General features: G+C 46.7%; 2 protein-coding genes across 2 annotated transcripts in view; one reads left to right on the top strand and one right to left on the bottom strand.

The window, feature by feature from the left end:
• The window catches only part of LOC139583453 (vesicle transport protein SEC20-like), a 49,865-nt gene that overhangs the window by 1,136 nt on the left and 21,180 nt on the right, over positions 1-27,549 (bottom strand). The gene's annotated exons all lie outside the window — the stretch shown is intronic.
• The window catches only part of LOC139539961 (stanniocalcin-2-like), a 39,216-nt gene continuing 13,904 nt past the window's right edge, over positions 2,238-27,549 (top strand). Inside the window, exons 1-3 of the mRNA XM_071343411.1 lie at positions 2,238-2,650; positions 2,863-2,987; positions 6,034-6,232. Of these exons, the coding sequence (XP_071199512.1) occupies positions 2,513-2,650; positions 2,863-2,987; positions 6,034-6,232 (462 nt within the window). The 5' untranslated portion in view covers positions 2,238-2,512. The remainder of the gene's footprint in view (positions 2,651-2,862; positions 2,988-6,033; positions 6,233-27,549) is intronic.

Below are 27,549 nucleotides of genomic sequence, written 5' to 3'. Positions count from 1 at the left end.
ATTGGGTGTGTCCAAACTTTTGACTGGCACTGTATATGTGATGGGATGTATAGACAATATGGACACTATATGGATACAATATGCAGTATACCTGAATAATAGTACACATGCAGCAACAGTTAAAAAGGATAGGCCTTGACTAGAATACAGTATACACATATGACGTGGGTAAAACAGTATGTAAACATTCTTAAAGTGACCAGTATTCCATGACTATGTACATAGGGCAGCAGCCCTATGTATTTCACCTTTATGTAACCAGGTAGGCTAGTTGAGAACAAGTTCTCATTTACAACTGCGACCTGTCCAAAATAAAGCAAAGCAGTGCGACACAAACAACAACACAGAGTTACACATGGAATAAGCAAACATACAGTCAATAATACAATATAAAAAGTCTATATACAGTGTGTGCAAATGAGGTAGGATAAGGAAGATAAAGCAATAAATAAGCCATGGTGGTGAAATAATTACAATATAGCAATTAAACACTGGAGTGATAGATGTGCAGAAGATGAGTGTGCAAGTAGAGATACTGGGGCGCAAAGGAGCAAAATAAATCAAATTAATAACAGTATGGGGATGAGGTAGTTGGATGGGCTATGTACAGGTGCAGTGATGTGAGCTGCTCTGCTCTGTGAGCTGCTCTGACAGCTGGTGCTTAAAGTTAGTGAGGGAGATATGAGTTTCCAGCTTCAGTGATTTTTCCAGTTCATTGGTAGCAGAGAACTGGAAGGAAAGGCAGCCAAAGGAGGAATTGGCTTTGGGGGTGACCAGTGAAATATACCTGCTGGAGTGTGTGCTATGGGTGGGTGCTGCTAGGGTGACCAGTGAACTGAGATAAGGCGGGGCTTTACCTAGCAAAGACTTATAGATGACCTGGAGCCAGTGGGTCTGGCGACGAATATGAAGCGAGGGCCAACCAATGAGAGCATACAGGTCGCAGTGGTGGGTGGTATATGGGGCCAACCAACGAGAGCATGAAGCGAGGGCCAACCAACGAGAGCATACAGGTCGCAGTGGTGGGTAGTATATGGGGCTTTGGTGACAAAACAGATGGCACTGTGATAGACTGCATCCAATTTGCTGAGTAGAGTGTTGGAGGCTATTTTGTAAATGACATCGCCGAAGTCAAGGATCGGTAGGATGGTCAGTTTTACGAGGGTATGTTTGGCGGCGTGAGTGAAGGATGCTTTGTTGCGAAATAGGAAGCCAATTCTAGATTTAATTTTGGATTGGAGATGCTTGATGTGAGTCTGGAAGGAGAGTTTACAGTCTAACCAGACACCTAGATATTTGTAGTTGTCCACATATTCTAAGTCAGAACAGTCCAGAGTAGTGATGCTGGACGGGCGGGCAGGTGTGGGCAGCGATCGGTTGAAGAGCATGCATTTAGTTTTACTTGCATTTAAGAGCAGTTGGAGGCCACGGAAGGAGAGTTGTATGGCATTGAAGCTCGTCTGGAGTTTAGTTAACACAGTGTCCAAAGAAGGGCCAGATGTATAAAGAATGGTGTCGTCTGCGTCGAGGTGGATCAGAAAATCACCAGCAGCAAGAGCGACACCACCCGCCTTCTGGGTGGTAGCGGGTTGAATAGGCTGTGGTTTGGGTGGCTAAGGTCTTTGATGATCTTCTTGGCCTTCCTGTGACACCGGGTGCTGTAGATGTCCTGGAGGCCAGGCAGTGTGCTCCCGGTGATGCGTTAGGCAGACCCCACCACCCTCTGAAGAACCCAATATTGATAAAGGTCACCTTGTCTAGAAGAGATTTACACGGTTATCAAAACGTCACACCAGGGTAACCTACACGAAAGTGTTTCTAAAATCTCATATGGGAAAAATGAATGGTGGAAAAACGATTGGAACAATTTACCTGTTTGACTGCTAGGTGTTATGGGTATTATGACTCATACTGTAGTGCTCTATATCACCTGTTTCCTCAAAAATTATCATGCAAATTATCTGGTCATAGTCATTGTCATTAGCATATTTGGTCGTTTTTAGGCAGAACTGTGTGTAACCATGAAAAGAAAATACAGTTCATTCCCTCTGTAAACCAAAACTAAAGGTAAAACTAGCTAAGTTAAATACTACATATCCCAAGATCCAATGTGCCTCTTCCCGCAATGTAATATATTTTTTAATAACCCGTACAGTAGGTGGCGGAAATACACCAATAGGTGTAGTCGACTATCATGCCCGTAACATAAAATGTTAAAGAAGAAGACGCAATGGGCACGTTGGTAAATTCGCTCTGGCTATCTACTCCGATTTCAGAGCACTCCCGTCTGAGTATGCAGAGAGCAGAATAACTGATTAATTTACGAACGCACCCAATGTAAGAGACTTCCTATTGCAAAGCATGTTGGTACTTGTGTACACCTCTAAATAATGTAGCTAGGTTTTAGAGCCACCAGCAGTTATTTTGTGTAATTTCTTGAAATTATATCGATACTGCTACACATCTATATGTACAAAACTCATTGGCGGGCTGAAATTCAACAAACATCGGTATGGCGGAGGGTGTCGGTAACGCAGTGAATCTTCCCCCCGGAGATCCGCAGCTCATCGGGCTCATCGTGGAACATCTCAAGAACCGAGGCCTGTTCGACGAGTTCCGCAGAGACTGCCTGGCAGATGTGGATACAAAGGTAGCTAATCTAGCTTTCAACTTTTTCTAACTAGCTATCAACGTTCCTTTAAGCCTGCTATTTAACGTTAGCTAGCAAATAGTTTCCGCTTTATTTGTCCCACCTTGTTGTTGTTTTTAGCTTAGCTAACTAGCTAGCCAGCTGTTGGAAATGTTGCGGCTATTGATCAATGGGTAACGTAAATGATGTGCTTCTGTCATTGTTGTCATCAGCCTGCCTACCAGAATCTACGACAGAAAGTTGACAACTTCGTCTCTACTCATTTGAACACTCAAGACTGGAACCCATCAATCAACAAAAATCAAGTGCGAAATGTGCTAAGACAAAGCGTCGTGCAGTGAGTAGCTACTATATATGATTATAATTCAGCTTGTAAATGTCTAATATATTGTAATTGTTGACAGTACATAACAATTAAATCACTTTCTCAAGCCAAAGACAGTGCCATCTGCACATGAATGGTTAAGATCATGTACCCAGTCTGGATTGCAATCAGGTGTTTCTTTTAATGCCAGTATTTTTTTTTTTTTTTTTCCACCTTTATTTAACCAGGTAAGCTAGTTGAGAACAAGTTCTCATTTACAACTGCGACCTGGCCAAGATAAAGCAAAGCAGTGCGACACAAACAACAACACAGAGTTATACATGGAATAAACAAGCATACAGTCAATAACACAATATGAAAAAAGAAAGTCTATATACAGTGTGTGCAAATGGCGTGAGGAGGTAGGCAATAAATAGGCCATAGTAGCGAAGTAATTACAATTTAGCAGATTAACACTGGAGTGATAAATGAACAGAAGATGATGTGCAAGTAGAGATACTGGTGTGCAGAAAAGTAAATAAAAACAATATGGGGATTAGGTGGGCTATTTACAGATGGGCTATGTACAGCTGCAGTGATCGGTTAGCTGCTCAGATAGCTGATGTTTAAAGTTAGTGAGGGAAATAAGTCTCCAGCTTCAGCGATTTTTGCAATTCGTTCCAGTCACTGGCAGCAGAGAACTGGAAGGAAAGGCGGCCAAAGGAGGTGTTGGCTTTGGGGATGAGCAGTGAGATATACCTGCTGGAGCGCGTGCTACGGGTGGGTGTTGTTATCGTGACCAGTGAGCTGAGATAAGGCGGAGCTTTACCTAGCATAGACTTATAGATGACCTGGAGCCAGTGGGTCTGGCAACGAATATGTAGCGAGGGCCAGCTGACTAGAGCATACAGGTCGCAGTGGTGGGTGGTATAAGGTGTTTTGGTAACAAAACGGATGGCACTGTGATAGACTGCATCCAGTTTGCTGAGTAGAGTATTGGAAGCTATTTTGTAGATGACATCGCCGAAGTCGAGGATCGGTAGGATAGTCAGTTTTACTAGGGTACGTTTGGCGGCGTGAGTAAAGGAGGCTTTATTGCGAATTAGAAAGCCGATTCTAGATTTGATTTTGGATTGGAGATGTTTAATATGAGTCTGGAAGGAGAGTTTACAGTCTAGCCAGACACCTAGGTATTTGTAGTTGTACACATTCTAGGTCAGAACTGTCCAGGGTAGTGATGCTAGTCGGGCGGGCGGGTGCGGGCAGCGAAAGGTTGAAAAGCATGCATTTGGTTTTACTAGCGTTTAAGAGCATTTGGAGGCCACAGAAGGAGTGTTGTATGGCATCTTGTTTGGAGACTAGTTAACACAGTGTCCAAAGAAGGGCCAGATGTATACAGAATGGTGTCGTCTGCATAGAGGTGGATATATCATTGATATATACAGAGAAAAGAGTCGGCCTGAGAATTGAACCCTGTGGTACCCCATAGAGACGGCCAGAGGTCCGGACAACAGGCCCTCCGATTTGACACGATTTGAAGTAGTTGGTGAACCTCTTTAAGAAATACCTAGGATAGGATAAAGTAATCCTTCTAACCCCCCCCCCCCCCCCCCTTAGAGTTAGATGCACTATTGTAAAGTGGTTGTTCCACTGGACATCATAAGGTGAATGCACCAACTTGTAAGTCGCTCTGGATAAGAGCGTCTGCTAAATGACTTAAATGTAAATGTAAACCAGGCGAGGCAGTCATTTGAGAAACCAAGGCTATTGAGTCTGCCGATAAGAATGCGGTGATTGACAGAGTCGAAAGCCTTGGCCAGGTCGATGAAGACGGCTGCACAGTATTGTCTTTTATCAATGGCGGTTAGGATATCGTTTAGTACCTTGAGCGTGGCTGAGGTGCACCCGTGACCAGCTCGGAAACCGGATTGCACAGCGGAGAAGGTACGGTGGAATTCGAATTGGTCAGTGACCTGTTTATTGACTTGGCTTTCGAAGACTTTAGAGAGGCAGGGCAGGATGGATATAGGTCTATAACAGTTTGGGTCTAGAGTGTCACCCCCTTTGAAGAGGGGGATAACCGCGGCAGCTTTCCAATCATTAGGGATCTCGGACGATATGAAAGAGAGGTTGAACAGACTGGTAATAGGGGTTGCAACAATGGCAGCGAATAATTTTAGAAAGAGAGGGTCCAGATTGTCTATCCCAGCTGATTTGTACGGGTCCAGGTTTTGCAGCTCTTTCAGAACAGCTTCTATCTGGATTTGGGTGAAGGAGAAGCTGGGGAGGCTCGGGCAAGTAGCTACGGGGGGGGGGGGGGGTTGGGGGTTGTTGGCCGGGGTTGGGGTAGCCAGGAGGAAAGCATGGCCAGCCGTAGAGAAATGCTTATAGAAATTTTCGATTATCATGGATTTATCGGTGGTGACCGTGTTACCTAGCCTCAGTGCAGTGGGCAGCTGGGAGGAGGTGCTCTTGTTCTCCATGGACTTTACAGTGTCCCAAAACTTTTTGGAGTTAGAGCTACAGGATGCAAATTTCTGTTTGAAAAAGATAGCCTTTGCTTTCCTGACTGCGTGTATTGGTTCCTGACTTCCCTGAACAGTTGCATGTTACAGGGGCTATTCGATGCTATTGCAGTCCGCCACAGGATGTTTTTGTGCTGGTCAAGGTCAGTCAGGTCTGGAGTGAACCAAGGGCTATATCTGTTCTTAGTTCTACATTTTTTGAAAGGGGCATGTGTATTTAAGATGGTGAGGAAATTACTTTTAAAGAACGACCAGGCATCCTCGACTGACGGGATGAGGTCAATATCCTTCCAGGATACCCGGGCCAGGTCGATTAGAAAGGCCTGCTCGCAGAAGTGTTTTAGGGAGCGTTTGACAGTGATGAGGGGTGGTCGTTTAACCGTGGACCCATAGGAGATGCAGGCAATGAGGCAGTGATCGCTGAGATCCTGGTTGAAAACAGCAGAGGTGTATTTGGAATGCAAGTTGGTCAGGATAATATCTATGAGGGTGCCCATGTTTACGGATTTAGGGTATATGTGACAGTCATATGTATTGTCTCTGTGGTGTGTCAGGTCAGGTATGCTGGAGTCCGGAGTGGACAGAATCATCACCCAGGTGGTGGATCCCAAGCTTAACCACACCTTCAGGCCCCACATTGAGGAAGCCATTCACGACTTCCTGTCTGCTGAGAAGAAGGAAGAGGGACCATCCAACACTCCATCAGAGACAGAACAGCAAGAGGTTCCAAGCCACACTGGACCCAAAACACCATGAGGTCAGTGTGTCACCTGTGGTCAAGATTGCTGAAATCAACATAAACATACAAATCATGGGAAAATCTATAGGTATTGAACTATAATCTCCTCAGAATGTTTCAGGTTCTCAGTTTGTCATTTATCTTTATTTCAGGTGCAGAGGAACGTCTTCTGCTAAAGGTAGACTTTTCTAGAGCTCCATCAGACTGGACAAGGAACTCCAACTTTTAAAACTAGTGTGGAGGATTCATGGCGCAAGGGCTTTGCAAGAGGTTTCCACAACTCTTATTCATTCTTCATGTGGAGAAACCAAGCCATGGATTTTAGCTGTCAATGCTGGACATGCGTACCAACTACCAAGTCACAGGAGGAATTGTGCAAAATGACACTTTGTGTAGATAGCACAATTGGCTAAATATACCATCTTTTACTTCCAGATAAAGTTGTATGAATTGCTCTGATTTATATTGCATTTGTGGTTATTGAATTAACAATAGAATGGTAACACTTATTTCTTAAAAGCTAGAAGTAGTCATTGTTCGTAATGTTTGCTAACTGATTTTTTCCCCCCAAATGTTTTGCCACTTTTTTTTGTGAATTTTGTAAATAAATGTTTTCAACAATAAATGATTTGGTAGAAATGTTTACACTGCCCTTTCATTTTTAAACTGGGTCAATAGAAAATGTGCTGTACTGGCCATGGTAAGACTTCATTGCTGAGTTAGCCTAGATTAAATGATCCATACCTCTGCTACATTTGACTATATTCTTATTAGATGAGAATGATCTCAGCATTATTATCCAATTTGGAGCCACCCGGAGCACAATCAGTGAGATCTCTTGAGGGGAGGGAGGTGCAATGTGTTCCTTATAGAGCACACAGTCCTGGGCAAAACCTTAGCCATAAAAGGGTGCGACAGTCTTTGCCAATTTGAGACTTGACATCTGGAGTACAACCCAGGTTATGAAACTAGCTCCCAGGGGGGACCCAACAGGCTGCCTCTGACAGGTATGTTGGCATTTCTCTGAGCAGACAGGGTGCAAGGTGATTGGCAATGCCTGGGGGCACGGTATGTTGCTGTCTCCACATCCATGCTATATTTCTCTTGCTACCCTCGGCCGTGTAGGAGAGGCTTAGCTCAATGGCCCTAAGATGCAGCCCCCAGGAAGGGGACGAGGGGCTCTGGATGAGCTGTGCAGAGTGTTCCTAAGGCTGGGACAAAGGTCCAATTGATAGAGCTGCTTCTGTCTTTCACCACCTCGCCTTTGAGGACGTGCAGACTAGCAGGCCCTCTATGCTGCATCACTGAGAACTGGCAAGCACGCCTTTCTGTTTAAAAAATAAATAATATCAGATACTTCCACACACCCGACACAACAGAATGAGTTTTCTTCGCTCTCCTGGTCTTTGTAGAAGTAGTAGGAGAAAAGTCAAAAGAATGTCAGAAGGAAATTATATATACACTCCTCTGTGTGTTTATTTGGACAGTGAAGCTAAAACATTTATCTTGGCTCTATAATCCAGCATTTTGGATTTGAGATCAAATGTTTCATGACTACAGAATGTCACCTTTTATTTGAGGCTATTTTCATACATACAGTGGGGAGAACAAGTATTTGATACACTGCCGATTTTGCAGGTTTTCCTACTTACAAAGCATGTAGAGGTCTGTCATTTTTATCATAGGTACACTTCAACTGTGAGAGACGGAATCTAAAACAAAAGTCCAGAAAATCACATTGTATGATTTTTAAGTAATTAATTTGCATTTTATTGCATGACATAAGTATTTGATCACCTACCAACCAGTAAGAATTCCGGCTCTCACAGACCTGTTAGTTTTTCTTTAAGAAGCCCTCCTGTTCTCCACTCATTACCTGTATTAACTGCACCTGTTTGAACTCGTTACCTGTATAAAAGACACCTGTCCACACACTCAATCAAACAGACTCCAACCTCTCCACAATGGCCAAGACCAGAGAGCTGTGTAAGGACATCAGGGATAAATTGTAGACCTGTACAAGGCTGGGATGGGCTACAGGACAATAGGCAAGCAGCTTGATGAGAAGGCAACAACTGTTGGCACAATTATTAGAAAATGGAAGAAGTTCAAGATGACGGTCAATCACCCTCGGTCTGGGGCTCCATGCAAGATCTCACCTCGTGGGGCATCAATGATCATGAGGAATGTGAGGGATCAGCCCAGAACTACACGGCAGGACCTGGTCAATGACCTGAAGAGAGCTGGGACCACAGTCTCAAAGAAAACCATTAGTAACACACTACGCCGTCATGGATTAAAATCCTGCAGCGCACGCAAGGTCCCCCTGCTCAAGCCAGCGCATGTCCAGGCCCGTCTGAAGTTTGCCAATGACCATCTGGATGATCCAGAGGAAGAATGGGAGAAGGTCATGTGGTCTGATGAAACAAAAATAGAGCTTTTTGCTCTAAACTCCACTCGCCGTGTTTGGAGGAATAGAAGGATGAGTACAACCCCAAGAACACCATCCCAACCGTGAAGCATGGAGGTGGAAACATCATTCTTTGGGGATGCTTTTCTGCAAAGGGGACAGGACGACTGCACCGTATTGAGGGGAGGATGGATGGGGCCATGTATCGCGAGATCTACACCAACAACCTCCTTCCCTCAGTAAGAGCATTGAAGATGGGTCGTGGCTGGGTCTTCCAGCATGACAACGACCCGAAACACACAGCCAGGGCAACTAAGGAGTGGCTCCGTAAGAAGCATCTCAAGGTCCTGGAGTGGCCTAGCCAGTCTCCAGACCTGAACCCAATAGAAAATCTTTGGAGGGAGCCGAAAGTCCGTATTGCCCAGCGACAGCCCCGAAACCTGAAGGATCTGGAGAAGGTCTGTATGGAGGAGTGGGCCAAAATCCCTGCTGCAGTGTGTGCAAACCTGGTCAAGAACTACAGGAAACGTATGATCTCTGTAATTGCAAACTAAGGTTTCTGTACCAAATATTAAGTTCTGCTTTTCTGATGTATCAAATACTTATGTCATGCAATAAAATGCAAATTAATTACTTAAAAATCATACAATGTGATTTTCTGGATTTTTGTTTTAGATTCCGTCTCTCACAGTTGAAGTGTACCTATGATAAAAATTACAGACCTCTACATGCTTTGTAAGTAGGAAAACCTGCAAAATCATCAGTGTATCAAATACTTGTTCTCCCCACTGTATGTTTTACCGTTTAGAAATGATAGCACGTTATGTATCTAGTCCCCCCATTTGAAGGTGTCTGTCATAGATTTTTTGACAAATTTGCATATATAGATACATGGGCACAAAGATCATACCCCCGAGACATGCTAACCTCTCAATTTTACCAATAACAGTGGAGGTTAGCCTTTTTTGGTGGGGGGGTATGATATTTATACCTCTAACTTTCTCACTCAACATTATTCACGTTTCATTCATGATTATCCGTAATCATGGGAGCATCCACATTAATGTGGAAGTGTTCAGAAACATACTCTATTCTTATTTACCATAAAAGTGACTCCAAAATGACACAATACATTATTTACCATTTATTTCTATTAGGCACAACATAATCTGAAACACAACCAAAACAAACTGCAAACACATCCAAGTTTGTAGAGTCACAAGCTTGATGTAGTAATTGCGTGCTAGGGCTATGGGACCAAATACTACATTTTTGACCACTTATATACACATATAAGGGGATTTGCCCAAATACTTATGACACCTTCAAATGGAGGGACTAGATACATAAAGTGCTTTCATTTCTAAACGGTAAAACAGATACACTGCTCAAAAAAATAAAGGGAACACTTAAACAACACAATGTAACTCCAAGTCAATCACACTTCTGTGAAATCAAACTGTCCACTTAGGAAGCAACACGGATTGACAATAAATGTCACATGCTGTTGTGCAAATGGAATAGACAAAAGGTGGAAATTATAGGCAATTAGCAAGACACCCCCAATAAAGGAGTGGTTCTGCAGGTGGTGACCACAGACCACTTCTCAGTTCCTATGCTTCCTGGCTGATGTTTTGGTCACTTTTGAATGCTGGCGGTGCTTTCACTCTAGTGGTAGCATGAGACGGAGTCTACAACCCACACAAGTGGCTCAGGTAGTGCAGCTCATCCAGGATGGCACATCAATGCGAGCTGTGTCAAGAAGGTTTGCTGTGTCTGTCAGCGTAGTGTCCAGAGCATGGAGGCGCTACCAGGAGACAGGCCAGTACATCAGGAGACGTGGAGGAGGCCGTAGGAGGGCAACAACCCAGCAGCAGGACCGCAACCTCCGCCTTTGTGCAAGGAGGAGCACTGCCAGAGCCCTGCAAAATGACCTCCAGCAGGCCACAAATGTGCATGTGTCTGCTCAAACGGTCAGAAACAGACTCCATGAGGGTGGTATGAAGGCCCGACGTCCACAGGTGGGGGTTGTGCTTACAGCCCAACACCGTGCAGGACGTTTGGCATTTGCCAGAGAACACCAAGATTGGCAAATTCGCCACTGACGCCCTGTGCTCTTCACAGATGAAAGCAGGTTCACACTGAGCACATGAGCATATGTGACAGACGTGACAGAGTCTGGAGACGCCGTGGAGAACGTTCTGCTGCCTGCAACATCCTCCAGCATGACCGGTTTGGCGGTGGGTCAGTCATGGTGTGGGGTGGCATTTCTTTGTGGGGCCGCACAGCCCTCCATGTGCTCGCCAGAGGTAGCCTGACTGCCATTAGGTACCGAGATGAGATCCTCAGACCGCTTGAGAGACCATATGCTGACACATGCACATTTGTGGCCTGCTGGAGGTCATTTTGCAGGGCTCTGGCAGTGCTCCTCCTTGCACAAAGGCGGAGGTTGCGGTCCTGCTGCTGGGTTGTTGCCCTCCTACGGCCTCCTCCACGTCTCCTGATGTACTGGCCTGTCTCCTGGTAGCGCCTCCATGCTCTGGACACTACGCTGACAGACACAGCAAACCTTCTTGCCACAGCTCGCATTGATGTGCCATCCTGGATGAGCTGCACTACCTGAGCCACTTGTGTGGGTTGTAGACTCCGTCTCATGCTACCACTAGAGTGAAAGCACCGCCAGCATTCAAAAGTGACCAAAACATCAGCCAGGAAGCATAGGAACTGAGAAGTGGTCTGTGGTCACCACCTGCAGAACCACTCCTTTATTGGGGGTGTCTTGCTAATTGCCTATAATTTCCACCTTTTGTCTATTCCATTTACACAACAGCATGTGACATATATTGTCAATCAGTGTTGCTTCCTAAGTGGACAGTTTGATTTCACAGAAGTGTGATTGACTTGGAGTTACATTGGGTTGTTTAAGTGTTCCCTTTATTTTTTTGAGCAGTGTATGTATGAAAATACCATCAAAATAAAAGGTGACATTCTGTACTGTCACCTCATATGAAACATTTGATCGCAAATCCAAAATGCTGGAGTATAGCGCCAAGTGAAAAGCTTTAGCTTCACTGTCCGAATAAATACGTTGGAGGAGTGTAGTAGATCGATAAGCATTTAGGGCAAGTGGATACTAGTGACATATTGGACATTGAATATAGCTCATTTGTTGGTTGCTAACAGAAGTGTCACCTAGTGAAAGTTAACTACCCCCCCAACACATACGTACACAGTACACACACACATATTGAATAAAAGGTCTTGGTGGAAGTCTTACTTACAGAGACCAGGGCCAAGGCTACGCGACTCCAGCCCCCCCCCCCCCCCCCCCCCTGACGTCAGTGTCTGCTCATGCTAGTTAAGATGCTTTGCCACAGTTCCTCCATCTGGGGAAATCCAATCTTGTCCTGATTTTAACACTACAATTGTCAGCTGTCTGGCGTGAGTAATCAGAAATCCGGGTGAGGAATTGAATGACCTGGCTCCGTTGCACTCTAGCTGGAAGTCTCTCGTCCTCACTCCCTCTTGTCTGTACCTGTTATGCAGGTCATAGTACGTGGTTGGGATTATCGACTAATACTCGTTGCATTTAGGCTAAGTCAAGTAAATCCACTTATTACACAGGCATAATACCAGTAACTCAATTAAAAGCAATGGCAACTTACGACCAGATGGTCTGAACACAATGCTTTTTTTTCTGAATAGTAAAGGTCAAGTGATGACCGAGTTGTGTTTCAGAACTCTCACAACAACTGCATCTTCCTCCCACACAATGGAGGAGTACTGTACAGTGTACAGGGCAACACAAGGCTGTGCTGAAGCAGATGCTTTGGCAGTATCTCAAATGTACGGCAAAACCCACAAAGGGGGCATAGTGATCCAAACTAGCTAAGGGACATCATCCTCTAGCCGCGTCTCTTGTGTCTGGCTTGACATAGTTGACAAAGTATGATGTATCATTTCTGGCGAAGAACAATGTATGCAACCAATACAACAGGAAGGGGTATTAATTGGGAGATAGCTGGTCGCCTGTGGGGTTAATTGTTGTGCCTCGGCTCTGGCACTGGCTACTACCACTATTTTGTCTATACTTGGGCAACAAATCATGACATGCAATCATGACTCCCTAATTGGAATTGTTCATATTGCATAATGATAATGATAAATTCAAGGTTTTTATCATATTTGTAGGACATAGCAAGTAAATTATTTATCATCAAGTGTAAGAAACTCAAATCCACAGATGTACCCAATCACTCACTGATGAGAGAGGACACCAGTACAAATAAAAATGTATCCACTCACTACTGTAAGTCGCTCTGGATAAGAGCGTCTGCTAAATGACTAAAATGTCAAATGCAAATGACACACATGGTTGAACAGTGCATTGTGTAAGGAACCAAGTGACACAGCACTTTTGGCCTTAGATCTGCAGCAATTCAATTTGGGGTCCTTGGGGGGCACAGGTAATACAGTGTGAACTTGTGTGTTCACTGCACATCTTGGGTGGGGAAGTCTCAGTTGACGTTGCAATTGTCTTCAGGACATTATAAATCACCAGAGTTATTATTGAAAGAGGACAAAGGGGAGATAAAGTCACACCCTACGCCCCTCCCCTTACCCCCATTAGAGCACAGCTGCACGTTGGTCCCAGAGTTCTGGCTCTCAGAGCCCCAAGCCACAACAATTAAATCCCCGTTCCTCTGCAAAGCCTTAGTGCATCTGTTCATTTTATTGCCCCTCAGATTTTTATCACACATTAGTAGGGGGATTCATTACATAAAGTGGCACACTGAGGTTGCCGGATCCAGGCAAGTTCACTTTCACCACTAGGCACAAGTTCCTCAGTCTCTTCTCTCCACTTCAGCCAGGGAATATGCAGACATAATGTGTATTAAAATCTGTGGTGTAGTGATTAGGGGGGATATATAGGTGCAATCCTCTTTTAAAAGTTTGATGGAGGACATACGGTCAGGTCCAAAATGATTGGCACCCTTGATAAAGATGAGCAAAAAAACTGTAGAAAATAAATAATACAAATACTGAGCTATAGTTAACTGACAAAATATAGGAAACACTTGAGTAAATGAGGGATACAAAGTATATTGAAAGCAGGTGCTTCCACACAGGTGTGGTCCATGAGTTAATTAACATCCCATCATGCTTAGGGTCATGTTTAAAAATGCTGGGCAGGCAATTATTTTGGCTACCATGGCCATGCCCCCCATAGGACGACATTGTCCCCATCCACAGGGCACAAGTGGTCACTGAATGGTTTGATGAGCATGAAAACAATGTAAACCATATGCCAAGGCTGTCTCAGTTACCAGATCTCAACCCAATTGAACACTAGAGTGGTGCCTGAGACAGCGTTTTCCACCACCATCAACAAAACCCCAAATTATGGAATTTCTCAGAATGGTGTTGCATTCCCCCAATAGAGTTCCAGACACTTGCAGAATATATGACAAGGTGCATTGAAGCTGCTCTGGCTTGTGGTGGCCCAACACCCAATTAATTAAGAAACTTTATATTGGTGTTTCCTGTATTTTGTCAGTTACCTGTATATTGCATTCACATTTATTTAGTTGAAATTGCATTATTTTATACTAATACAATTGCTCAGAGAAAGAGATTTTGTTTAACAGGTAATATACATTATTGGCACCCCTGTTTTCAGTACGCAAGCACCCTCCCCTTGCGAGGATAAATATAAAGCCTTTTGCTAAATTGTTTTATGAGTTTGTCACGAATATTACCGAAGGTGACTCCCCTTCCCGTTCGGGTGGCACTCGGCGGTCGTCGTCGCCGGTCTACTAGCTGCCACCGATCCCTTTTTCCTTTTCGTTTATGTCTGTCTAATTGTTTTCACCTGTTTCTTGTTGGGGTTTTGGGAGGGGTACTATTTAGGTTAGTTTCGCCCGCTAGTGTTTGTGCGGTCTTATTATGTGTGTACATGTTTTACGTCGTGAGTGGATTATTGGATTGTGGGATGTTCGCTGTCCAGCTTAATTTAAACAGTGGTCTGTGGGTTGTTTTGCGCCTGTGTTTTGGCGTCACCCTTTTGTACCTGTTCCTGTTTTATGCTGTGGACATTAAAGCGTTTTGTCCCCGTAATACTTTTGCTCTCTCTGCGCCTGACTCTACACCCATCATTCACCTGACGTTACAGAAGCCCGCACCTACTGATGGAGTCAGCAGGAGCAGCGACCACCCCTCTCCCCACGATGGAGGAGAGAGTCCTGCATCATACGTCCATCCTACATCGCATTGGTTCGGCAATGGATCAGATGATGGAGAGGATGGATCGTTGGGAGAGGAGTGGTCTCCCTACTACCCCACCTACCCTCCCACCAGCAACATTACCATCTCCTCCAGCGGGAGCCGGTGCCAGCGTCCTGCGCATCACGCCTCCGAGGGAGTACGATGGAGCAGCGGCCGGTTGCCAGGGATTTCTACTCCAACTTGATCTCTACCTGGCCACCATTCGGCCTGCTCCCTCGGACGAGGAGAGCGTGAGTGTCCTCGTTTCCTGCCTGTCGGGTAGGGCCCTGGAGTGGGCCAACGCCGTATGGAATGGACCCGACTCAGCGAGGGGTCACTACCTGGAGTTCACCCGCCGTTTCCGGGCTGTGTTTGATCATCCCCCGGATGGCAGAGCGGCGGGTGAGAGGTTGTTCCATCTCCGGCAGGGGACGAGGAGCGCGCAGGATTTTGCGCTGGATTTCCGTACTTTGGCTGCTGGAGCAGGGTGGAACGACAGGGCCCTGATAGACCACTACAGGTGTAGCCTAAGGGAGGACGTCCGCAGAGAGCTGGCTTGTCGGGATGCTACGCTCAGCTTGGATGAGCTGATCGACATGTCAATCCGGCTAGACCATCTGCTGGCTGCTCGCGGACATTCTGAGAGGGTCCTGTCAGTTCCACCTCCTGCCCCCCCCGCTCCCATTCCTATGGAGCTAGGAGGGGCTGCGTCTAGGGAGACCGGAGGAGGAGGCTCCTCCTGCACCCATTGTGGCCGGAGAGGGCACACTTCCGGTCGGTGCTGGAGGAGTCCATCTGGGATTCGAGAGGGCAGGCAGAACACTCCTCGGTCACCTCAGGTGAGTCAGCACCACACTCTCCCAGAGCTTCCTGTTGGTCACATGTTTTTGTTCATCTATTTTCTAAGGTTTTTCCCATCTCTCCAGCATAAGGCGCTAGTCGATTCAGGCGCAGCGGGGAATTTTATTGATCGCGGACTCGCTAAGAGGTTGAGGATTCCGCTCGTTAAGGTAGACCCCCCTTTCCCCGTGCACTCCTTAGATAGTCGACCATTAGGGTCAGGGCTGGTCAGGGAGGCCACGATACCTCTGGATATGATGACGCAGGGAAATCATAAGGAGCGGATTAGTCTGTTCCTTATTGATTCACCTGCTTTCCCGGTGGTGTTAGGGATTCCCTGGCTGGCTATTCACAATCCTACGATTTCGTGGAGACAGGGAGCTCTCCAGGGGTGGTCTGATGAGTGTTCAGGCAGGTGTTTAGGAGTTTCCATCGGTGCGACAACGGTGGAGAGTCCAGACCAGGTTTCCACCGTGCGCATTCCTGCTGAGTATGCCGATTTGGCTATCGCCTTCAGTAAAAGGAAGGCGACCCAATTACCACCCCATCGACAGGGGGATTGCGTGATAAACCTCCAGGTAAACGCTGCACTTCCCAGGAGTCACGTGTATCCGTTGTCCCAGGAGGAGACGTTGGCTATGGAGACATACATCACGGAGGCTCTGGGACAGGGGTACATTCGGCACTCCATGTCACCCGCCTCCTCGAGTTTCTTTTTTGTGAAGAAAAAGGAGGGTGGTTTACGTCCGTGTATTGATTATCGAGGTCTAAATTCCATCACTGTGGGTTTTAGTTACCCACTACCTCTCATCGCTACGGCGGTGGAATCATTTCACGGGGCGCGATTCTTCACAAAATTGGACCTCAGGAGCGCATATAATCTGGTGCGTATTCGGGAGGGAGATGAGTGGAAAACCGCGTTTAGTACCACATCTGGCCATTATGAGTACCTCGTCATGCCGTATGGGTTGAAGAATGCTCCAGCCATCTTTCAATCCTTCGTTGATGAGATTCTCAGAGACCTGCACGGACAGGGTGTAGTGGTGTATATTGACGACATCTTGATCTACTCCGCTACACGCGCCGAGCATGTGTCTCTGGTGCGCAAGGTTCTTGGGCGACTGCTGGAGCATGACCTGTACGTGAAGGCAGAGAAATGTGAGTTTTCCAAACGAGCCGTTTCCTTCCTGGGTTATCGCATTTCCACCTCGGGGATGGTAATGGAGGATGACCGCGTAAAAGCCGTGCGTAATTGGCCGACTCCGACCACGGTAAAGGAGGTGCAGCGGTTCTTAGGGTTTGCCAATTACTACCGGAGGTTTATCCGGGGTTTTGGTCAGGTGGCGGCCCCTATTACCTCACTGCTGAAGGGGGGCCCGGTGCGCTTGCAGTGGTCCGCAGAGGCGGAGAGAGCTTTCTGTCGTTTGAAGGCGCTGTTCACCGACGCGCCAGTGTTTGGCGCATCCTGACCCCTCTTTGGCGTTCATAGTTGAGGTGGACGCATCCGAGGCTGGGGTCGGGGCTATGCTCTCCCAGCGCTCGGGTACGCCACCGAAGCTCCGCCCCTGTGCTTTTTTTTCGAAGAAGCTCGGGCCAGCGGAGTGGAATTATGATGTGGGGGATAGGGAGTTGTTGGCCATGGTCAAGGCTCTGAAGGTGTGGAGACACTGGCTTGAGGGGGCTAAGCACCCTTTTCTCATCTGGACCGACCACCAGAATCTGGAGTATATCCGATCAGCTAGGAGACTGAATCCTCGTCAGGCAAGGTGGGCCATGTACTTTACCCGATTTCGTTTTACGATTTCGTATCGACCAGGTTCCCTCAATACTAAGGCTGACGCGCTGTCCCGACTATACGACACTGATGACCGGTCCATCGATCCTACTCCCATCATTCCGGCGGCTAAGCTGGTAGCACCGGTAGTATGGGAGGTGGACACGGACATCGAGCGGGCACTAAGGGCGGAACCTGCGCCTCCCCAGTGCCCGGAGGGTCGTAGGTATGTGCCGCTCGCTGTTCGTGATCAATTGATTCGATGGGCTCATAGTCTACCCTCGTCAGGTCACCCGGGTATTTCAAGGACGGTGCGAAGTCTTAGAGGGAAGTACTGGTGGCCTACCTTGGTGAGAGACGTGCGATTCTATGTCTCCTCCTGTTCGGTGTGCGCCCAGAGTAAGGCTCCTAGACATTTGCCACGAGGGAAATTACAACCCCTCCCCGTTCCACAACGGCTGTGGTCCCATCTATCGGTGGATTTTCTTACTGATCTTCCCTTGTCTCAGGGGAACACCACTATCCTGGTCGTTGTGGATCGGTTCTCTAAGTCCTGCCGTCTTATCCCGTTGCCCGGTCTCCCTACGGCCCTGCAGACTGCGGAGGCACTATTTACCCATGTCTTCCGGCACTACGGGGTGCCCGAGGATATCGTTTCTGATCGGGGTCCCCAGTTCACGTCCAGAGTATGGAAGGCGTTTATGGAACATCTGGGGGTCTCGGTCAGCCTGACCTCGGGGTATCACCCGGAGAGTAATGGGCAGGTGGAGAGAGTGAACCAGGAGGTGGGTAGGTTTCTGCGGTCGTATTGCCAGGACCGGCCAGGGGAGTGGTCAAGATACATCCCCTGGGCAGAGATTGCCCAGAACTCACTAAGCCACTCCTCTACCAACATGTCACCATTTGAGTGTGTGTTGGGGTACCAGCCGGTTCTGGCACCATGGCATCAGAGTCAGACCGAAGCTCCTGCGGTGGAGGAGTGGGTGCAGCGCTCTAAGGAGACCTGGAGAGCCGTCCAGGAGTCTTTGCGTCAGGCGAGTGGACGGCAGAAGAAGAGCGCTGACCGTCACCGCAGTGAGGCCCCCGTGTTTGCACCGGGGGACAGGGTCTGGCTCTCGACCCGAAACCTGCCCCTCCGCCTGCCCTGCCGGAAGCTGGGTCCGCAGTGTGTAGGGCCATTTAAAGTCCTGAGGAGAATAAACGAGGTGTGTTATCGATTGTTACTTCCTTCGTATTATCGTATTAACCCCTCGTTTCATGTGTCTCTCCTCAGGCCGGTGGTAGCTGGTCCCATGCAGGAAGGTGAGGTTCCGGAGGTCCCTCCGCCCCCTCTGGATATAGAGGGGTCCCCGGCGTACACGATAAAGTCCATACTGGATTCCAGACGCCGGGTGAGGGGCCTGCAGTACCTCGTGGACTGGGAGGGGTACGGGCCGGAGGAGAGGTGCTGGGTCCCGGTGGGGGATATATTGGATCCAAATCTACTAAGGGAATTCCATCGCCTCCATCCGGATCGCCCTGCGCCTCGCCCCCGGGGTCGTCCCCGAGGCCGGCGTCGGCGCGCTGCGGGGGCCGCGCGTCAGGAGGGGGGTACTGTCACGAATATTACCGAAGGTGACTCCCCTTCCCGTTCGGGTGGCACTCGGCGGTCGTCGTCGCCGGTCTACTAGCTGCCACCGATCCCTTTTTCCTTTTCGTTTATGTCTGTCTAATTGTTTTCACCTGTTTCTTGTTGGGGTTTTGGGAGGGGTACTATTTAGGTTAGTTTCGCCCGCTAGTGTTTGTGCGGGCTTATTATGTGTGTACATGTTTTACGTCGTGAGTGGATTATTGGATTGTGGGATGTTCGCTGTCCAGCTTAATTTAAACAGTGGTCTGTGGGTTGTTTTGCGCCTGTGTTTTGGCGTCACCCTTTTGTACCTGTTCCTGTTTTATGCTGTGGACATTAAAGCGTTTTGTCCCCGTAATACTTTTGCTCTCTCTGCGCCTGACTCTACACCCATCATTCACCTGACGTTACAGAGTTGGAGAACACATTGGGAGGGATCTTAGACCACTCCTCCATACAGAATCCTTCCAGATCCTTGATATCCTTCGTCTGCGTTTATGGACTGCCCTCTTCAATTCAAACCACAGGTTTCTGAGATTGCCATTGCAAAATTGAGATTTTGTGGTCAATTAACCATTTATTATCGATTTTGATGTGTGCTTGAGGTTATTGTTTTGCTGGAAGATCCACTTGCAGCCAATTATCAGCCTCCTGGCAGAGGCAACCAGGTTTTTGGCTAACAGTTGATGATGCCATTGACCTTAAGGGCCCCAGGACCAGTAGAAGCAAAATAGCCCCTTAACATCAAACATCCACCATCATATTTTACAGTAGGTATGAGATACTTTTCTGCATGTGCTTCCGTTTTTTTCGACACCAAACCCACCACTGGTGTGTGTTTTAGACATTTTAGAAAAAGGCTCAGTATCGTTAACCCCACAATGGGAGGGTGCTCTAGTACTGAATTCAGCGGTGCCAATCATTTTGACCCCCATCTTTTTTAGATTTGTTTTTATTACTTGTTAAACCTAACCTCTTTCTCTGAGCAAATGTATTAGCAGAAAATAATATAATTTTCAATATTTGTTTTTGCATACAATATAGCAGTATTTGTATTATTTATTTTACAGGCCTACAGTCTTTTTTGCACATCTTTATCAACGTTGCCAATCATTTTGGACCTGACTGTACGCATGGTGAATGTGTTCTTTGCAAATTTCTGATTCATATCATATTTGGAAAGTTATATTTTGAAGTAATTAGTTGCGGAATAAGGACTCAATAAGGACAGAGGATAGCGGCTGGCTACAGTATATATGTCAACAACAAAACAAATAAGGATCGATTCATTACACAGAGAGAATTATTAGCAGGCCTATATACATATTAGGCAATTGTATTCATTGTACATTTTATTTAAAAAAATATATTATTAATTTGGCCATTACAAGCACATTCTACTGTTTTTCAGAGTGAGAAAGAAGAAAGTAAGTTCGTAACATGAGCACAGCTTGGCTATTCTATTCATCTGCAGATGTCAACGCTGATGTAATTTCATTGATTTATCCACTTGTTTTTGGCATGAGTCTGAGGCGCAATGCCCTAAAAGGGCAAAGTGTATGCAACTCACATGTTTAATGTCAGGCAATGTGCAGATTTGAGTAGACGTTGTGTGTAGTGGGCCCTGTTGTCTTTTCCCACGTGCTTAGGGGCCGCTAGTAGGGGACAGGACAAATACTCTCTCTGTATGCATTGTCATGACCTACTGTATCACAGTGGAACACAAACCAGGTGCCTTCAACACTATCAGAAAGTTTGACTTGAGTGTCTCACAGAGTTCATTCTCAACCCACATCTTCCATCTCTTCACTCCAATCATTTTGCTACCATATTAGTTGATTTAGAATGGGGAAAATGTACCCAAATACATTTACATTTAAGCAAATGCCACCGTAATTCAAGAATGACCCCAATATCAAAATACAGTCTCTGGGATGCTTATACTAAACCTGCATTACCTTTTCTTTTGTGTTTAATCCATCATCATTTAAAAGCGACTAAAATTGTGTTCATACAGCATGCACACACAAGACTTGCATTTTACAATTCTGACAGTTAGACAATACATAAAACCAGTTTTACGTTTTGCATTTTTCATAACATCATCATGTGAGAGACAGGGGGTACAAGAATGCACATGAACATTGTGTGTTTGAGACAATGTGTAGGCATATGTTTCTAGGGCAGGGGTCATTCAGTGGGTGATCAACACAGAGGTTGCCTGAAGTTGGAACTGTTGTCTTTGGTTGTTTTGAAAGCTCTCTGCGAGGATGAAAGAGAGCTGGACAGTCACCAGTCCGAACATGGGGCCCACTATGTGTAAACCCACCCACACACACACGCACCCACGCACGCACGCACGCACGCACGCACGCACGCACGCACGCACGCACGCACGCACGCACGCACGCACGCACACACACACACACACACACACACACACACACACACACACACACACACACACACACACACACACACACACACACACACGAGACCTCTTCACCCCCTTCCCAAAACAAAACAACAGCTCCCCCTCCCATCTTCAATCGCCCAGGGCCAGGGGGAGGAGACTGGAGATCACCATGTCTGTGTGGCGCTACTCCACTGGGACCCTGTGATGTCATCATGGCATGCTGCACATGATCATGCTGCCCTTGGGCTTTACTAGACTGTCCCAAAGTCCAGGGGGATCGTTCACAAAAACAGGTTATGCACCCTGGGACTTTCATCCAATGTGCCAGTCTCTGCTTCAAGACAGCACGCCCTTTGGTGTTTTTCCCATAACACACAAGAAGCTCTTCTGTTTGACGAACAGTTCTTGTCGCAGCAAGATAGGCACTCAATGCCCTAACAGGGCAAAGTGTATCACAACTCTCCTGTGAGGAGTAGGGAGGCAGGTGAAATGCCGCTATGATTAAGGGCTGGTTAACATGTGATGATGAAAGGACCTTAGGTAAGATTGCTGGATCTGGCCAAAGCACTACCTTACATGCATCTTCTGCTAAAGTGAGGCATGAAGGATGGGTAGAAAGCGCATGTACTGTAATTCTCTAACACGCTTGGCTGAAACAATAACCAATAGAACGGCATTCTTGACTGAGATCTCCCATAGCTCAAGTGAAGACAGGGGCTCAAATGGTCGACTCATAAATGATCGTAGGACAACATCTAACTCCCATGAGGGTACTGAAGTAGCCTTGGGTGGCGGTAGCCTGAGGGCACCTTTCATGAATTGCGATACTAGAGGGTGTGCCTGTAGTAATGCATCCGCAATCTGGTCATGATTCATAGAGATGGCTGCCATACACACTTTCAATGTAGATGGGGACTTCCCTGGAGCCATAAGCTCCTGGAGGAAAGTCAAAATGACAGGAATTGGCCAGGAAGTTAACAATTCTGCATGGTCGACACACCACTTCCTGAACACATTTCCCTTGTAGGAATACAGGGTTTGCGTAGAGGATGCCTTGGCTGCCTGAATTGTATCAACTACCAAAGAGAGCAACCCTGCAGCTACAAGGCAGTTACTTTCAGGGGCCACATTCACAACTTCAGTATGCTGGTTTGGGGTGCCAGAGCGTGCCGTTCGCTTGTGACATGAGGTCCGCTCGAAGCGGGAGTTCCCATGGTTGGGAGGTTGTCAGCTGTACAAGGTCTGAAAACGAGTGATGCTGTGTGATGCAACAAGCATAACTTACACACTCTCAAGACTGATCTTCTTCAAGACCTGAGGGAGCAAGGAAATTAGTGGAAACGCATACAGCAGCCTCCTTGACTATTCTGTGTGAATGGGCATCGCCCCAAGTGGGCCTGCAGAACCCTTGGAGAAACTGCATAGGACAATGGGTTGAATCTTGCGCTGCAAACAGATCGGTGACGTCCATTCTGAATCGCGCCCAGATCCTCTCCACTACAGAGGAAGAAGGCCTCCTCTGGAGAAGAGGTTCTGCTGCCTCATTCTCCACCCCTGGGAGGTGTATTGCTCTGAGGGACGTAAGGTGTCTGTTTGCCCAAAGCAGTAGCTCCTTTGTTAGTGCAGTATCATTGACCTCAATCCTTCCCGGGGGGCTGATGTGTGCAACCACGGTTGTGTTGTCTGTCCATATCAGTGCATGTTGTCTTCTCAATACTGGGAGGAAGTGCCGGAGTGCAAGGTGAACCACCTTGAGCTCCAGTACGTTGATGTGAGCCGTTGTCCATGGTGCTAACCATACACCATGGACCCCAGACTGGTTCAAGACTACTCCCCATCCCTGTAGGGAGGCTCTGTGGTCAAAGACCCGGTTGTGAACTGGGCATAGGAGAACTCCACTGGGAGTCTGATGTGCTAGGCACCACCATTGTATTGCTCTCCAGTAACTCATTGAAATTGTCAGCTTTTTGTGTTTGTCCCTTTTGGGACATAGATTATGTCTGTTGTACCAGCATTATATTGGCCACATGTGGAGAAGCCCAATGGTACAACATGGACTGCAGCAGCTTGGAGGCCTAGGAGCCTCTGACTCTATAGAGCTCTATAGAGCTGTTAAAAGACAATTTGTCAAAGATACCACTCTTTCTGGAGACTGTTGCTCGCATGATTTGAGTGTACAGTGTCAAGGCCAGGAAGTGCACACACTGAGTTGGGACCAGAGAGCTCTTTTCCAAGTTCATTGTTAGTCCCAACTCAGAGAGGTCATGTGAGATCATGGACGTGTGTGCCAAGGCTTGTTTTTGTGACCCTGCAAATACACTATATATACATAAAGGTATTTGGACACCCCTTCAAATTAGTGGACTCGGCTATTTCAGCCACACTAGTGGCTGACAGGTGTATAAAATCGAGCACACAGCCATGCAATCTCCATAGACAAACATTGGCAGTAGAATGGCCTTAATGAAGAGCTCAGTGACTTTCAACGTGGCACCGTCATCGGATGCCACCTTTCCAACAAGTCAGTTCATCAAATTTCTGCACTGCTAGAGCTGTGTCAACTTTAAGTGCTTTAAATTGTGAAATGGAAATGTCTAGGAGCAACAACGGCTCAGCCGCAAAGTGGTAGGAAACACAAGCTCACAGAATGGGACCGGTGTGTGCTGAAGCGTATAGCGTGTAAACATTGTCTGTTCTCATTTGCTATACTCACTACCAAGTTCCAAACTGCCTCTGGAAGCAATGTCAGCACAAGAAATGTTCGTCGGGAGCTTTATGAAATGGGTTTCCATGGCCGAGCAGCCGCACACAAGCCTATGATCACCATGCTCAATGCCAAGTGTCGGCTGGAGTGGTGTAAAGCTCGCTGCCATTGGACTCTGGAGCAGTGGAAACGTGTTCTCTGGAGTGATGAATCACGCTTCACCATCTGGCAGTCTGACAGACGAATCTGGGTTTGGCGGATGCCAAGAGAACGCTACCTGCCCCAATGCATACTGACAACTGTAAAGTTTGGTGGAGGAGGAATAATGGTCTGGGGCTGTTTTTCATGGTTCAGGCTAGGCCCCTTAGTTCCAGTGAAGGAAAATCTTAACGCTACAGCTTACAATAACATTCTAGATGATTCTGTGCTTCCAACTTTGTGGCAACAGTTTGGAGAAGGCCCTTTCCTGTTCCCGCATAACAATACCCCGTGCATAAAGCGAGGTCCATACAGAAATGCTTTGTCGAGATCGGTGTGGAAGAACTTGACTGGCCTGCACAGACCCCTGACCTGAACCCCGTGAATTGGAACGCCAACTGCGAGCCAGGCCTAATTGCCCAACATCAGTGCTCGACCTCACTAATACTCTTGTGCCTGAATGGAAGCAAGTCCCCGCAGCAATGTTCCAACATCTAGTGGAAGGCCTTCCCAGAAGAGTGGAGGCTGTTATTGCAGCAAGGGGGGACCAACTCCACATTAACGCCCATGATTTTGGAATGAGATGTTCGACGAGCAGGTGTCCATATACTTTTGGTCATGTAGCGTATGATAGCAAAATGTGTAGAATTGCAGGAAAATAGCTTTAAAACTGCAACATTGTCTCTAAGCCTCATGGCAAAATGTGAACAATAGAGCTTTAAAATAGCACATGTTTCTCTCTGACCCATGGCAAAAAGTGTAGAATTGCAGGAAATTTGCTTTAACTGCAAAATTCTCTCAGCCTCATGACAAAATGTGTAGAATAGCAGGAAACTTGCTTTAAAACTGCAACATTTTCTCGTAGACTCGTGAGGAAATTTGAAGAATAGCATTATAAAATTTGTGTAAGGTGTGTACAAATGTGTAAAAAAAAAAGAAAACAGTTTTCCAGGGGCCCAAATGCGGTAGTCCTGCCCTGTGTTGGGCCCTGGGGGAGGCCTGCCTGGCCCTGCAGCCTGTACTCTTTTCTCAGCTTGGTAAAGTGTGTTTATTTGAACAGCAGCAGCAACCCTCCTAAACCCAAACTTACTACCCTCCTGAGAAGCCTGCTCCTTTTCTTGGCAGCATGCGGGGCCCTGTTAAATGTGCTCTGACATAATAGGCTAAGACTATCGTTGCTTTCCTCTGACAGTTCAGATTCACTTTGCAGAGTCAGCATCTGCTGCCACCAGAGACCCGAGACCGGCTCCATTAGGCCCGCTGTCTGAGAGCAGCACACCCACAGCACACCCAGAGAACACCACCCCTTAACCACACCGTCAACAGTGTGGTTAATCCTATGTCATTGTGTTGCCACAGCTAATGAGGACATATGCGTGTAGGTCTGGAAAAGCAGGCTATTCAATACCTTCCACCAGTCAGCAATAGCCACTTTTATTGATGACAACTGTTTTCATTAAGTAATTTTGTTAAATCTGACTCCAGAGTGGTTACACAGGTTTTACATGTGGTGGTATCGGTATTACACAAGAGACAAATGATGTAGACTGTTTTGAGGACCACATTCTTTGGATGTGTTGGGTGAGAGTCAGAAGGGTAAACAGTTTACATTTACTACTGAACAACAGAGTACGGCAAGTATCCCTGTATCGGTTACCTGCATATGGGAAAAATGGAATCGGACTATTTCACAATCATGATTGCACACGGAGAAATATTATTGTGGGAAAAACTGTGGCTGAGCAAAACCAGAGGTTTCAGATATTCTCTCTTCCAACACTTTAGATAAAATTACCCTGATTTCAAGCAGTGGTCTTGGAAAAACAGAACACTAGGGTAGTAATTAGCCACCAACATGGTCAATCGCTTTAGAAGGTTACACCTTTTACTTGTATTCTTCATTCTTCCAACTCCCTGCTCATTCATAACTCATCCATTGTAGGGTTCTGTTGTCTCAAAGTAAGGAACAACCAACCACATTCCATGACAACGCATAGCTATAATTATGTGGTCCTTGTAGTCCACTTCATGGTTGATTGTCATCCCCCCTGCCTGACATGCAGTAGATACAGTGCATCCGGAAAGTATTCAGACCCCTTGACACTTTCCACATTTTGTTACGTTATTTTAAAATTGATGAAATTGTTTGTTTTTCTCATCAATCTACACAGAATACCCCATAATGACAAAACGAAACCAGAAATGTTTGCAAATGTAAAAATAAATAAAAAACTGAAATGTCACATTTACATAAGTATTCAGACCATTTACTCATTACTTTGTTAAAGCACCTTTGGCAGCGATTACAGCCTCAAGTCTTCTTGGGTAGGACGCAACAAGTTTGGCACACCTGTATTTGGGGAGTTTCTCCCATTCTTCTCTGCAGATCCTCTCAAGTTCTGTCAGGTTGGATGGGGAGTGTCGCTGCACAACAATTTGCAGGTCTCTCCAGAGATGTTCGATCGGGTTCAAGTCCGGGCTCTGGCTGCGCCACTCAAGGACATTCAGAGACTTGTCCCGAAGCCACTCCTGCGTTGTCTTGGCTGTGTGCTTAGGGTTGTTGTCCTGTTGGAAGGTGAACCTTCGCCCCAGTCTGAGGTCCTGAGCACTTTGGAGCAGGTTTTGATCAAGGATCTTTCTGTGCTTTGCTTCATGAATCTTTCCCTCGATCCTGACTAGTCTCCCAGTCCCTGCCGCTGAAAAACATCCTCACAGCATGATGCTGCCACCACCATGCCTCACCGTAGGGATGGTGCCAGGTTTCCTCCATTCTGGCCAAATAGTTTAATCTTGGTTTCATCAGACCAGTGAATCTTGTTTATCAAGTCCTTGTCTGAGTCCTTTGGGTGCCTTTTAGCAGACTCCAAGTGGGCTGTCATGTGTCTTTTACTGAGGAGTGGCTTCCGTCTGGCCACTCGACCATAGAGGCCTGATTGGTGGAGCGCTTCAGAGATGGTTGTCCTTCTGGAAGGTTCTCCCATCTTCACAGAGGAACTCTGAGCTCTATCAGAGTGACCATTGGGTTCTTGGTCACCTCCCTGACCAAGGCCTTTCTCCCCAGCTCTAGGAAGAGTCTTGGTGGTTCCAAACTTCTTCCATTTAAGAATTATGGAGGC

Source organism: Salvelinus alpinus, chromosome 1 (genome assembly GCF_045679555.1).
Source record: "Salvelinus alpinus chromosome 1, SLU_Salpinus.1, whole genome shotgun sequence".
Taxonomy (NCBI): Eukaryota; Metazoa; Chordata; class Actinopteri; order Salmoniformes; family Salmonidae; genus Salvelinus; species Salvelinus alpinus.
The sequence above is the reverse complement of the archived record's forward strand: the minus strand, read 5'-3'. Positions and strand labels throughout refer to the sequence as shown.